Source organism: Tursiops truncatus, chromosome 13 (assembly GCF_011762595.2).
Source record: "Tursiops truncatus isolate mTurTru1 chromosome 13, mTurTru1.mat.Y, whole genome shotgun sequence".
NCBI lineage: Eukaryota > Metazoa > Chordata > Mammalia > Artiodactyla > Delphinidae > Tursiops > Tursiops truncatus.
The window spans coordinates 56,856,893-56,872,482 of record NC_047046.1 but is presented as its reverse complement, the minus strand read 5'-3'; the positions used below and the strand labels follow the sequence as shown (position 1 = coordinate 56,872,482).

General features: G+C 33.6%; 1 protein-coding gene across 10 annotated transcripts in view; it reads right to left on the bottom strand.

The window, feature by feature from the left end:
* PIK3C3 (phosphatidylinositol 3-kinase catalytic subunit type 3) overlaps positions 1-15,590 on the bottom strand; it is a 155,027-nt gene that overhangs the window by 94,702 nt on the left and 44,735 nt on the right. For 9 of the 10 annotated variants that reach the window (XM_073790676.1, XM_073790678.1, XM_073790677.1 and 6 more), the window contains exons 5-7: positions 8,855-8,941; positions 6,779-6,874; positions 4,082-4,153 (exon numbers count right to left, since the gene is read on the bottom strand). In XM_073790676.1, coding sequence (XP_073646777.1) covers positions 4,082-4,153; positions 6,779-6,874; positions 8,855-8,941 — 255 coding nt within the window. The remainder of the gene's footprint in view (positions 1-4,081; positions 4,154-6,778; positions 6,875-8,854; positions 8,942-15,590) is intronic. The other variant, XM_073790674.1, reaches the window with a different exon arrangement.

Sequence of the window (15,590 nt, the reverse complement as noted above, 5' to 3'; positions counted from 1 at the left end):
GTCTCCTATGTATCTTGTGGTGATAGGGAAAGTAAGCATAACTTATGCTTCACCAGGCGCACTTGAGCATGCCATTCCAGTTTCTTGTTTTAACTCTCCATTGTATTCAGGGTTTTATACCCTCTACCCAGTCAAATGTTACCTTCATTCCAAAATCTCCCCTGGCAGCTCAGATTAAAGCACTCCCGCTTCCTATGAGCTACTAGTGACTTCGTGATATAATTGTATTATCATCTTAGAGTTTAACTGCCAGTAGTAACTGAGGGCAGGGACAATGAATGACCAAAATGCTTAACTATTTTACCTATGGCCAAAATCATTAGTTTTGAACATACTGTCTTTGCTTAAGAGACTTTATTTTATTCACTTTTTCATGTGTGAATTGTCTGTTCATGTTTTTTTCCTAATTTTGCTTTTTGGTCCTTTATTCTTCAGTTTTTAAGAGTTCTTTACACATTAGATAAATCAGTTCTTTGTCTGTGATGTATGTCACAAATAGTTTCTCCCAGTTTGTCAATTGTCTTTTGACTTAACAGTGCTTTTGCCATGCAAATTTTTTAACATAGTCAAATTTATCAATCATTTCTTTTGTTGCTTCTGGATTTTGACTCAACGTTAGAAAGTCTTTCCCTACACTGATAGTAAAGTACTAGTAAGGTTTCATTTTATAATATTTAAATCCCTGATTCATTTGGAGTTTTTCCTTATGTATGGTGTGATGTGTGGATTTGATTCAATTTCATCTTTTTCCAAATGGCTCATTCCCCAACACTATGCTCCAGTGATGAAATGCCACCTTCGTCAATTTACATATGTACTTGGATCTAGTTCTGGGATTTTTAGTCAGTTCTACCAGTCCATTTGCCACACTTGTAACTGTAGAGTCTGTTTTATTGTCTGATACAGTAATATACCAGCTTAGCGGCACTCAATGTTTGTTAAAATATATTCCTCTGTTTAGTTAATACTAATGGCTACAAATTAAAATTTTTTAACATGGGGGTAAGGAGGGTAGCTTTTTTTCTTAATTTTTTGTTTTGTTTTTCCTTGATTGTATTTAAAACTAAAAATTGTTGACAGAGGTCCTAGATCTTTGTTTTTTAATTACAGCATCCATAATATTAAACCTATAATTGTTGACGAGCGTTTTCTTTAGAAAAAAATACACTAAATATACAGACATCTCATTTACCTGACATTTTGGTAGGAGTTAATATGGTCCCAGTATGACAAAACTTGAATACTCTCAACCATTTTGAAGGTAACCATTAGTGTGTTTCAAATATCCAGAATGCAAAATACAATTTGATTTTATAATGAAAATTCAGTGTCAATTTTATTTTTATTTTTTAACGTTTCTATTGGAGTATAATTGCTTTACAATGGTGTGTTAGTTTCTGCTTTATAACAAAGTGAATCAGCTATACATATACATATATCCCCATATCTCTTCCCTCTTGCATCTCCCTCCCTCCCACCCTCCCTATCCCACCCTTCTAGCTGGTCACAAAGCACCATGCTAATCTCCCTGTGCTATGCGACTGCTTCCCACTAGCTATCCATTTTACATTTGGGAGTGTATATATGTCCATATATATATTACCACTCTCTCACTTTGTCCCAGCATACACTTCCCCCTCCCCGTGTCCTCAAGTCCATTCTCTAGTGGTCTGCATCTTTATTCTCGTCTTGCCCCAGGTTCTTCATGACCATATTTTCTTTTTATTTTAGATTCCATATATATGGGTTAGCATACGGTATTTGTTTTTCTCTTCTGACTTACTTCACTCTGTACGACGGACTCTAGGTCCATCCACCTCGCTACTAATAACTCAGTGTCGTTTCTTTTTCTGGCTGAGTAAATTCCATTGTATATATGTGCCACAACTTCTTTATCCATTCAGCTGTCGATGGACACTTAGGTTGCTTCCATGTCCTGGCTATTGTAAATACAGCTGCAATGAACATTGTGGTACATGACTATTTTTGAATTATGGTTTTCTCAGGGTACATGCCCAGTAGTGGGACTGCTGGGTCGTATGGTAGTTTTATTTTTAGTTGTTTTAAGGAACCTCCATACTGTTCTCCATAGTGGCTGTATCAATTTATATTCCCACCAACAGTGTATGAGGGTTCCATTTTCTCCACACCCTCTCCAGCATTTACTGTTTGTAGATTTCTTGATGATGGCCATTCTGACCGGTGTGAGATGATATCGCAATGTAGTTTTGATTTGCATTTCTCTAATGATTAATGATGTTGAGCATTCTTTCATGTGTTTGGTGACAATCTGTATATCTTCTTTGGAGAAATGTCTATTTAGATCGTCTGCCCAATTTTGGATTGTGCTGTTTGTTTTCTTGATATTGAGCTGCATGATCTACTTGTAAATTTTGGAGATTAATCCTTTGTTGGTTGCTTCATTTGCAAATATTTTCTCCCATTCTGAGGGTTGTCTTTTGGTCTTGTTTATGGTTTCCTTTGCTGTGCAAAAGCTTTGAAGTTTCATTAAGTCCCATTTGTTTATTTTTGTTTTTATTTCCATTTCTCTAGCAGGTGGGTCAAAAAGGATCTTGCCGGGATTTATGTCACAGAGTGTTCTGCCTATGTTTTCCTCTACAAGTTTGATAGTGTCTGGCCTTACATTTAGGTCTTTAATCCATTTTGAGTTTATTTTTGTGTATGGTGATAGGGAGTGACCTAATTTCATTCTTTTACATGTAGCTGTCCAGTTTTCCCAGCACCACTTATTGAAGAGGCTGTCTTTTCTCCCTGGTATATTCTTGCCTCCTTTATCAAAGGTAAGGTGACCATATGTGTGTGGGTTTATCTCTGGGCTTTCTATCCTGTTCCATTGATCTATATTTCTGTTTTTGTGCCAGTACCATACTGTCTTGATTACTGTAACTTTGTAGTATAGTCTGAAGTCAGGGAGCCTGATTCCTCCAGCTCCGTTTTTCTTTCTCAAGATTGCTTTGGCTATTCAGGGTCTTTTGTGTTTCCATACAAATTGTGAAATTTTTTGTTCTAGTTCTGTGAAAAATGCCAGTGATAGTTTGATAGGGATTGCATTGAATCTGGAGATTGCTTTGGGTAGTATAGTCATTTTCACAATGTTGATTCTTCCAATCCACGGTGTCAATTTTAGATCTATTAACTTTATTTTATTATGCTAGGCATAGGATCTGTGAAGGTACTTAGGTGTTTGTTTCTAAGATTCCCGAATGACCTTTGTTTTCTAACTTTTTATTCGCTTTTCCCCCCTATTTCTTCCTTTGATGTTAGGCCATCAGCCATTACTTCCTGCTCTAATGAACTGTATTTACTCCAGTCATCATGTTTTCAACTTCCCATGTACTACTTTTTATCTACTTTGTTCTGATTAGGAAGGTAATTAATCTAATTAGAAATGTATAAAATAAGGAGAAAATAGTTCAGAGTGATATAAATGAATTCTAAGTGTAAATATCACAGTATCTATTATGTTGCTATAAGGATTTTTTGCCTGGAACTTTCTAAATCTGAAGTCATCAAATTAAATCTCTGCTGCAAAGTAGGAATTCTTCCTCTTTCTTATTCCTGAGAGAGCTATCATCTCAACAATCCAATGCAGGTATATCAAAATCCTCCAAGACACCATAATCCAAATTGAATAGTTCTAGTAGCTACAATAATCTTCCCTGTTTTTCAACAAAATCAGTCTCCCTAAAATTTCCATCCATTGATCTTAGTGTTATCTTCTGGTATAAATAAATTTCCCTTCTGTTATGATGACAATCTTTCAAATACTTGTTACCCCAAGTCCTTCAAGACTACATTCCATAGCTTTTTCAATAATTCAAACAAAATGGTTCCCCAACACTATACTATCTTGACCTTTTTTGAAGGTGTTAATATTTTTTGCAAAGATTCCATCTGAATCTGATTACATATATCAATAGCTGAAGTGAATTTATGAATCACCTTTAAATAACCAATGTAGTTACAGATATAGCTTTTAAAAAGAAAGTGTATGATGCGGATCTAAGTCATAATCACTCTGGAAAAAAGAATTTTCATAAGAAATTTGACAATGACTCACCATAGACATCTGAGGGTCAGGAACTTTCACTATCTCAAAGCTTGTTAAGATTGGAGATGACTCATCACCATCCTGGATTACAGCATAACAAGTTTAAAAAAAAAATTTTTAACCAAATGGTTAAAACGTCATACATGATCATGTGCACTCTAATGTATTTTAATTTTTAATGAACATCGTTCCTCCCTTTAAAATATTATCTTCTTTCAACTATATTTTAAAAATACATATCCATTTTTTACCTTTTGTTGCTGATAAAATATTTTGAGAAAAATAAACTCTAACAATAAAAAAAATCTGTATTATAGTTTTTAGAGATATGAGGTCTGGAAATTAGTAGATTGTCTCTGTCCGGATTTTGTTTTAAACTTTGTTTACAATGACTGAGTCAAAATAGTATGTCCTAATTTTCAAACTGAGAACAAGAAACCAAAGAGTATAATTAAAATATGGCACAATGGATCTGTCACATCATTTGCAAAAACTACTAAGTGGATTTTGGTAATTTTTCAAATTATCACAATTAAGTTCCACTCAGATAAGTAGAATTTTAAATGTGGGTTAACATTACTCAAACTTACATACGACTAGAAACTCAGCAGCATTGCTTCTCAGAGGATACTTAACGCAATGCAAATTTGAATAGCAAGAATCAATCCATCAATTCTTAAGAAATAAATCTGTCTTATTTTGTTGGTATTATCATTTTTGAAGAATTTTGGCTTTTACTTTTATCCAATTCAGGCAAGAAAGGTAATTCTGCATAATAAATATCACTACATACATCCTGGAAAAGGATAAACTAATTAAGGTTGAAATTCATTTCCTCACAACTGTACACCTAGCGTCAAATTTTTCTGTCAATTTCCAAATGCTAGCATATTTCCAATTTTAAATATGAACAACAAAATCAGGAGAGACTGAAAGAAGGCAAGTATTGTGACTTTACTTTAGGTTCAGTAATTGAGTCCTAGAAAAAAACACAAATTCCCACAGCCATTGTTTAACAAGCTGGTTCTCAGTCACAACATCAGAAAACACATTTATCAGCCCAACTGTGACAAGTAATCTTCACTAAGGCTATCTGTCACAAAAGACAGGTGACAAGAAAGTCTATTTCCATTAGATTCAATACACTGGCCCAGCAATCTTTACACTAAGTGGAAATATGACAGGGTAGGTAGACAGGCATTAATTTATGGGCAATTTTCAAGAAGCAGTAGAAAGGGGTCAAGAACCTTTTCAAAAATACTTGAAATTCTTCTAATTTCTATTCTGTTATTATTTCATCTATCAACAAAGCTGTCTTTCAAAAGATCCTTCAAGTCTCTAATGATTGAAAGTACCATAACCATTAGCATGGTTCTGCACTATAAACTCCATATAGGCAGGAAATATTGCTTTTAATGAAATTACATATAGTAAAAATGTAAAAAGTGATTTTATTAAGAATGTATTGGTAACAAAACAATTTCACTCACCTACGTTTCCCTTTTTAATGTAGTCTTTCTAATGAATTAGCAAACAATATTAAATAGTCTATGTTCTTATCTTTTTTTTCCCCCAGAGAGTATTATTTATAAAATAAAAAGCTGAAACAAGTTCGCTTTTCCTAACCTTTTACTTTAGGAAGGGGTACAAGCTAAAGGGAAAAATACATTAACTTGAAAAGTACCAGAAAAATGATCACAAATTAACTATACAAACCCTAAACCTTCATTATGAAAACATCTTTCAAATAGTAATTTAATAGTTATAAAACATATATTTTTAAAAAATCACTTGTGACAACTTTAACAAATAACACTAATGTGTAAAGGTAATTTAAAAGTGCTGCTTCTAATGAACAAATAAACTGCATATAGCTTAGCTCTATGCTAGAAGAAATATTATTCTATTATGCCATGTATCGAAAGTCTGTCCTCATTCACATTGATTCTGATTCGCACTGTCCTCATAAGCACTTGTCTCAGTACTTCCAAAATAACAGAAGGTACCTAATTTATGTGGTTTTGAACTATGCATACTATTATTTCTGTAGTACTAAAATGAAGACCCATAAATAAGCATTTAAGGCACAGATATTTTTCAAGTAGCTAGATATCAAATATATAACTACTTTCTTTTGGTAATGAACAGACCAGAGCAAATTCATAACTTCATATTCATTACCACTCAGCCTACTGATAACATGGTTTTCTTAATTCTGCATATATTATATAAATGAACATTTATAAGGTATTTCATAAGCATACTTATGTTGGAATTGTTACATATACAATTCCAACACATTACATACACATTCAAATAACAAACATACCCTTACCATTCAATAGCCTACCACATAAAACATATGATTCCCTCTTTCTACTTTTCAAATGGACACTAATTGTTTATGAAGCTACTGCTTTAATGTCTTACTTGCCAATTTACAGAACAATTAATCAAAAAGTTTTTAATCTCTTGTATATTTATTGAATTCTATAACCCAGAACTGCATTACATGAGTGATCAGCTTTTGTAATCTTGTTGTAGCTATATGATTTGATTTGTGTATATACAAACAGCTGCTGCTGACAGCTGTCTGCTGCCATTCTGCAGCCAAAGAATTCATCCCAGCAGGAAAAACGGTAAATTGTTTTTAATGTTTCCCGTCCCTTCTACTTTAGAGACCATAAACAGTTCCAAGGAAAATACCTTTTCATAATAAACAATACCATATTCCTTATCATCACACTTGACACATCGAAACTCAACCATCAAGTACATGAAATTAGAACTTCGTTTTTCACTCTAAAAGAAAAAAACAAGATTTTTTATGAAAAATGATTTTCTTCAACCTCAGTTTGTATCATTATTCCCAATTCAGTAATACATGGATTCTATCAAATATAATTTAAACTGTAACAAATTTTTATTTCATTATTATAAATGCACTGTTTTACACAGCACTACTATTTCTTTATATACAGCACTACTGTTTTATCCAGAAGTGTCTACTACTCACTTATAACTCCCTCCTCAAACTTAATGACATTTTTGGTTTATTCAGTAGTATGAATTCTATTATATAACATTTTAAAGGTATTTCATATACATTTGCAGGAGAATTATTTTATTTAAAAAAAAATTTGTATTTCTAATAATTTTAAGCAAAGAACAGTTCACCCTTAAACCATATGGACTAATCTAACTGTAGAAATTAATATAAGTATAACAAAAAAACAAAAGTAAAACAAAGTGCATGTAACTAAGGACAGAGGTCATTTGAGCTTAACACATAAAACATTTACAAGTTTTTCACAATTTATAAACGGTCTTAAAGTAACTTGTAATCATTTGTAAAGTTTGATCAATATACTTTAAATACACTGGGAATAGTTACTTCTTCCCCAACATATAAAATGCTGATTGTGTGTATAAATGTGTCCCCTTAAAAAAGCAAATATTATGTTAATAATGAAGTGAAAATAAAATTAAATTTAAAAGGGTGATTAGTCCTGACCCAAAACAGTTTGAAAAATGGCTTTAAATCTATATGTATATAATCATAAAGATCTAAGGAGGTCACTTAAACTGTTCAGCTTTATGAAGCATATTATAATCTAGTATGATAATAGATAGCCTCCTATGTTTTAAAGAGTGCAGATAGAGTGAGTGAAAAAGGATGGGCAAAGTATGCTCTAATGTTACATTTTCTAAACCCAGGGTTATCTAAGTTGAAGAATAGAAAAATTAAAAATATTTTTTAATTAAAAATAGGAAAAAGAAAAAAGCATTTTGATTAAACTATTTTTGGAATGTGACTATTATCAAAATTCAAAAAAGTAAAATTTTCTTCCAGTTTCAGTATATAAGAATGTATTATGAATACATTTAGAAAAGATGCCCAGTATTCATACTGAATATAAATGTTGTTAGACACTACTAATTTGTTTTTAAAAAATGAACAATGTCAAAATTTTATTTTTCTAAGTGTTCACTGTAAAATGACAAATTTCTCTCTTTCCACCTGCTGAAAACTGTTGAAAGAACACAAATCAAGTCAGTTGTGCCATGTGGTGATCACTATAAGCTACGCATTTCACAAAATTGCTATTCCTCTCTCCTAATGTGATTAATATATAAGCATTATTTCTGCTCTCTAGACATAGAGTGTTAGGCCAAACATCTAGTATTTCAGTGCTAGTGTACATAAAAAACTTTTTTGTCGTTCTAACTTTTGTAAAGAGTTTCACTGAAGCCATCTTTTCATTGAACATATTCTGGACCAATACACAAGATCAAGAAAGCACACGAATTACTTGAACCATGTAACCTCATTAAGTGTGCACAGCCCTATATGTACTAAATAAGACAAGGAATATCTTAATTGGGGAGAGGAATTGCTATTGATGACTTAAGGTAACTGAAGTGAAGAGGTTGTTTTGACACTATGTTGACAGATTTATCCAATCAACTTGGACATAAACTGCCATATGGAGAAAGAGAGAACATACAGGTGAGGCATCAAGATTAACATGGGCTTCACTTATATGATATTTAGTACACTTATGATATCCACTACCTATTTCAGGGTTCAAGAGAACACTAAAATATAAGAAAGGCAGATATCCTAAGCTTTCCTTTTATTAGCATAAAGCTCACAACTAGAGGTAATCCTCAATGCTCCCACATTTGAGAGATACCTGGCAATAAATAGTCTTCTAAAAATTTTTTCAGTTAAAATTCTGGAGAAAATATTTTGAAATAAAAAAGAGGGATACAACCCACCTCATTTATCATTTCTATTTCTCTAAATGTCAATCTGTCCAGCCAATCTACTTTCACCATGTGACCTTGTCGATGAGCTTTGGTGAGCTGCAAAAAATATACAATGCAGAAAATTTTAAGAGATAGATCTCACAGAAAGGAGGATAAAGAATGGAAATGATCATCAACATGACACTGGAAGTACTAGCTAATGCAAAGAAAAAGGAAATAAATGATATACAGATTGGGAAGAAATAAATAATACTTTCTTTATTCAAAGGTGACATGATCATTTATGTAGAAAATATTTTTAAATGGACAAAAAGCTCCTGGAACTAATAAGCAATTACAGCAAGGAGGATACAAGGTTCATATATAAAAGTCAATCTCTTTCTTATATATTGTTACCAGCAATCAATAAGTAAAATTTGAAATTAAAAACACAATATCAAATCACAGTATCATTTACATTAGTGCCTCCCAAAAATCAAATTGGTATAAATCTAACAAAATATGTACAAGATCTATGTGATGAAAACTAAAAAACTCTGATGAACAAAATCAAAGAAGAAGTAAATTAATGGGCTCAGGGTAAGATGACTCAATATTGTCAAGATGTCAGTACTTCCCAACTTGATTTATAGATTCAAAGCAATCCTAGTCCATAAACAAAACAAAACAAAACAAAACAAATCTCAGCATGTTATTTTGTAGATATCAACAAACTGATTCTAAAGTTTATATGGAAAGGCAAAGGCTCCATAATAGCCAACGCAGTATTGAAGAACAAAACTGGAAGCTATACATTACCCAACTATAAGACTTAATATACAGCTACTGTAATCAAAACATTGTGGTACTGGCAAAAGAATAGATAAATGGATTAATGGAACAGAATGGAGTCCAGAAAAAGTCCACATAAATAGAGTCAATGATCTCTGACCAAGAAGCAGAGGCAATAAAATGGAGCAAAGAGTCTTTTCAAATATCGCTGGGATAACTGGACATGCACATGCAAACAAATATATATAAGCAAAGACCTTACACCCTTCACAAAAATTAACTCAAAATGAATCACAGACCTAAATGTAAATTGCAAAATACAAAACTCCTAGAAGATAACACAGGAGAAAACCTAAATGACCTTGGGTATGGTGACAGCTTTTTAGATGCAACACCAAAGGCATAATCCATGAAAGAAATAATTAATAAGCTGGACTTCATTAAAATTAAAAAATTCTGCTCTGTGAAAGACATTGTGAAGAGAATGAGAAAACAAGCCATGGACCGGGAGAAAATATTTGCAAAAGGCACATATGATAAAGGAATGTTGGCCAAAATATACAAAGAACTCTTAAAACTCAACAACAAGAAAATAAGCAACCTGATTTAAAAAATGGGCCAAAGATCTTAATAAACAACTCACCAAAGAAGAGATATGGATGGCAAATAAGCATGTGAAAAGATGCTCCACATCATATACCATCAGGGAAATGCAAATTAAAACAATGAGAAATCACTAAACACTTATCAGAATGACCAAGATTTGGAACACTGACAACATCAAATGCAGGTGAGGATGTAGAGCTACAGGAACTCTCATTAATTGCTGGTGGGAATGCAAAAACGTAGAGCCATTCTGGAAGTCAGTGTGGCAGTTTCTTACAAAACTAAACATACTCTTACCATACAGTCCAGGAATTGCCCTCCCTGGTATTTACCCAAAGGAGTTGAATACTTAATGCCCACACAAAAGCCTGCACATGGATATTTATAGCGACTTTATTTATAATAACCAAAACCTGGAAGCAATTCAGATGGCCTTCACCAAGTGAATGGATAAATGAATACATTCAAACAATGTTATGCAGTGCTAAAAGGAAAGGAGGTATCAATCAATGAAAAGACATGGAGGAACCTTAAGTACACATTACTTGCACATTGCTAAGTGAAAGAGGTCAATCTGAAAAGGCTAGGTACAGTATGATTACAACTAAAGAAAAGGTATTGATAAAACGATGGAGATAATAAAAAGATAACTAGTTGCCCAGGGTTGGGGGGGAAGAAGGGATGTATAAGTGGAGCACAGAAGATTTTTAGGGCAGTAAAACTACTCTGTATCATACTATAATGATGGACAAATGACATTAAACATTTGTCAAAGCCCATAGAATGTACAATACCAAGAGAGAACACTGAGGTATATGGTCTTTGGGTGATTATGAGTTGTCAGTATAGGTTCATCAATTGTAACAAATTGTAACAAATGTACCACTGTGGTGAGAGGTGTTGACAATAGGAGAGGCTATGCATGTGCTGGGGCAGAGTGTATATGAGAAATATCTGTACCTTCCTCTTAGTATTGCTGTGAATGTAAAACTGTTCAACAAAAATAAAATCTTTAAAAAATCTAAAAAATCAAAAAAAGAAGTGTTATGTCACCTTCACATTTGATACATTCCTATACACAACAGAAGCCACACAAAACTATCAAGATAAGAAATGGACTTGGCTAGAGACGAATCATCATAGTTTTTACAGAAAAACAAAAAATTTTAAATGGTCTACAATCTGCCATCTAAACATGCTAAAAAATAATGAAGCCTTTCCTGAAAGTATCTCCATGTTCTATATTTCTTGCATTTTGATTACTACAAAGGGAGAGAATTATAATGATAGTTCTTCAAATTGGAAATAAACTATTTTTTTCACATCTCAATATGAAAAATAACAAAGTTACATACATAAGGCGTTTCTCTGGAGCCTATAATTTACTACTCTAAGACTTAAGCACATAAGTGTGCATGTGTGCTTTACTTTTAAGAAGGAGTAATGAAATAATTAACAGTAATAAAAGAACCAGTGGTAAAAGAATTTCTAGAGTTGCAGTTGGTAGAACCCTCTGAAGGTCTTACATACTAACCTACCCTTGGTTTCACAAATTAAATAATACATTGACCCTTCAAATATACAGAGAATTCAAGATAATTTCCAAGGTCCTCAAACTGAAACTAGATTTTGTCTTAGAAAGTGTAATTTTAAACATCAGCATTATTCATGTATCAAATCCCTTCTTTCTTTCTAAACAAATTCATAGCATAAAGCAAAACTGAGCATTAAGGACTTCAGTGGTAGCTTGTCTTTATGATTTGTCTTCATTTCCATTATACAAGTTATGATGGTATTCCTACAAGGATGCCAAACACTTCTACCAATTATTATCTCTCTCACAGAACTAAAAATCTTCGTCAATATTCTTTATATTCCTCAACTAAGGGACTCTTATCACAACTACATGGTCATACTATTTCAGAAATGAAAATAGTAGCTTCATACAAAAAGTCTGAGGATCACTGTAATATAAAAATATTATCAGCTTAGCTTTCTTCTGAATAACAAATTCCTTTTCACTTGAGGTAATCTCTAAATGAAAATGGATGAGGCAAAAAAAAGTGTTTACCATTATTACTCACAAAGCAGGGACTAAACATTTTGCTGGCTCTGGTGGAACATTAGATAAATACACTAACATGGAAACACTAAGAATTAGTTACAAGGGAACCAAAAGAACACCAGGCAATGTGACCTAAAGGAAAGAGTGCTAAACTAGGAGCCATTAGACCAGGGTTCTAACCCTAGCACTCCATTTTCGAATTCTGTCATTTTTGAACCCTCATGTACAAAAAGAAGTATTAATTTCTATTTCTGCTAGCAAAATTCAAATAGAATAATGGATGCAAAATATGATAGGTAGTATTATTCCATACAGTCTTTATAAAGAATTATATTCTCACTCATTTTGCCACATGTCCAAACTAGTTTTTTAAATGAATAAAAATATAAAGGGTCATATCACATCAACTACCACACTGAAGTGGCAGAGCTAGGATTTAAACCCCAGGTCTATAAAGTTCATACTTCTTCTATCAGTCTTTGCTATCTCCTCTATTGATGCATTCATAGTAAAAGATTTAAGTCTAATTAACTTCTGTAATTTTTTAAACACACGTTTCATATTTATGATACAGTAGCTGATTCTCCACTAGTTTCCTTTGAGGAAAAAATTGACAATAGCATATTGAGTTTAGATGTGGCAGAATGTGTTGGGCATTTTTCTCTCCCTTACTAAATAATCAGACAAATCGAAAGTTTTCTGAAGGCATTTCACTAATTCCAGAATTCATGTTTGCTGCCAATAAATATTACTTCCTATATAGCATATTCTTACCTTCTGTATTTGAATAGTAAAAGATGACCATTCTCAACCTTACAAATAGCAACCAAAGAATGCATGGTCAAGGATGGTAGTACCATAAACTGGTAAAGCCATTTTGGAGTACAAGTTTAAATTACCTGAGATATATTCATATTTGTGCATCACTGTTTGCAATATGGAAAACTTAGACATAAAAGAATGTAAATGTCTATCAATAGTGGGAACTATTAAGCAAACTATGGCACACACACTAAGAAATACTATAATCAAAAAGAAAGAAAAATCCATGTACCCCATTAGGAAACATCACTATGACACTGTTGAATGCAAAAGCAACTGCAGAATGAGAGGTACCACTTATGCTATGACTGTTTGTTTACAAGTTTGTCTCACACCAGACTCTTGAGATTGACAGCAGAATTTCTAGATTATTTCTCTGCTTGAATCAGTTTTATAATTTCTGTTGCACTAGAAAGTTACCACTCAAAATGTCCCCTAGCTACTTGTGCTATTTATCTGATACTATGTAACAAAGCACCACAAAACTCAGTGCCTTAAAACGCCACTCATTTTAATATTTTTCATGATTCTTGGAGACATCAAGAAGTCATTTTCTTGAGGACATTTGGATATTTTTTTTCTCTTAGTCTAACAGTCTCTCATGAGACTGTTGTCATGTGGTAGCTGGAGCTAGAATGTCCAAGATAGCTTCACTCACATTTCCAACGCCTTCATGGGCAAGGATGGGCACAGGTGGGAAACCAGAGTGGTGGGGCCCCTCTTTCTGAAGGCACTCTCAGTGCTGCTCCCTCTCCAGGTAGTCTTTCAACATAGTCACTCCAACTAGGTAGCTGGACTTCTTACGTGGTGGCTCATTATTCCCCAAAAGTGCAAAAAACAGAAGCTTTCAAGTTGTCTTAAAGTTTAGCCCTGGAACAGGCATAGCATCAGTTCAGCTGCATCATGTTAGTTAAAATGAGTCACAGAGCTACTGCAGATCCAACATGGAAGCGTTGAGTATCAGGAGACATATTTCATTGAGGGTCACCTTTGGAGACTAGCTAGCACAGCATTTACTGGACAGTCTAAGCATACAGTAGATTGCTCAATTGCAGAAGAGCAAGGGGAGAGAATTTGAAGATGGCAAAGCTAGCTCCTGACTGGACTTTAGGTATCAGGTAAAGTCTAGAATTAGCTCCCACAATTCCTAAATGATTAGGCCTTGCCTTCCCCTCCAAAATAAGCTCTTACAACTCTCCAACTGATATATTACACTCCAGCCACCCATTTCAGTTCTTCAGACAGCAAGGCCTTTTACTTCTAAGACTCAATGCAGATTAAATAATTTAATATTAGATGAAATTTTTTACTAAAAATTTTAGAGAACTATAAAGCACTATGCAAACTGTAAGCAGCTGTTATTAGCCCATAATCTATGTCACTTCATCTCTATAGGTGCTGATGACTATGCAGACAGACTTGGGTGGTTTTCACCAGTCCAAAGCAGTTTCCACTTGTCTCCAGTTTGAGAATGTCTATGGATAATGAAGACCAACAAATGAACTTGAACAGTTTATATTTCATTTGGGGTCTGACCTAGATCTTCCAAATGAGAAAATCTGCATTCTGTTAAACAGCAGGGTAAAACTAGTACAATCTGTTTCAAATTGCTTGTGAAGAGATAATCCTCACTAGGGTGCCCATCCTAGAAAGCAGCTAGGTCAAGATATCAGTAAAAGAGTCATTCTCTCTTTTTAAGGAACATAAGTTTCTACAGAATTCACAAGAAATCGTATAGAGCTTGGAAGAGAAGCCCACTGTCACAGACATAATAGCATAATTATTGAGCTCTAACTTCTCCAAGAATTAAATAGCAAGGGGTTTTACAAGCTACTTAAATAAAAGAATCTGTGTAAGAACCAAATAAGAACATGCCCAGGAAACTGCTTGGAGTACTAATCATGTATATCAGATTTAATGGGAGGACAGATACGTGCTTGAGGAAGATGCCTCAGATTAGTAGGTGTTCAATACAAGTACCAAGGACAGAACTAAAAGTAGGCCAACTTGCTACACTGTATATAGACGAGCAACAGCAGAGAAAAGGAACGTCAAACTGGATAGCTATCCCTGGGAACAGATAGACTTCCATGATCACCACAAGTCACAGTTCTTTGCTCCTTATTTGTATCTGCCCTACTAGACCATAAGCTTCTTGAGTGCTAGAGCTATGAATGGTTGACAGAACCTAGCATTTATCCATTCAATGAATATTTATATTTATTGACAGGACTTCTAATGTGGAAGGGTGATAGAACAGAAAACAAATGCTTGTATATTCTGCAATTTTGTTTAAGAGCTTTGGGGAGTAAATGGGGAGCAAGGGGAAGGGAGTGACACTCAAAAGGAAGCTGGAGAAAAGAATGATTCATGCTCTTAGTCACTTTGCCCTAGTACTTATATACTTTCAACATAAATATATATTACTTAATTTGCTGTTGTAAGTTACAAACTTCCATCAGGTCCTCTGCTCTGGAGATA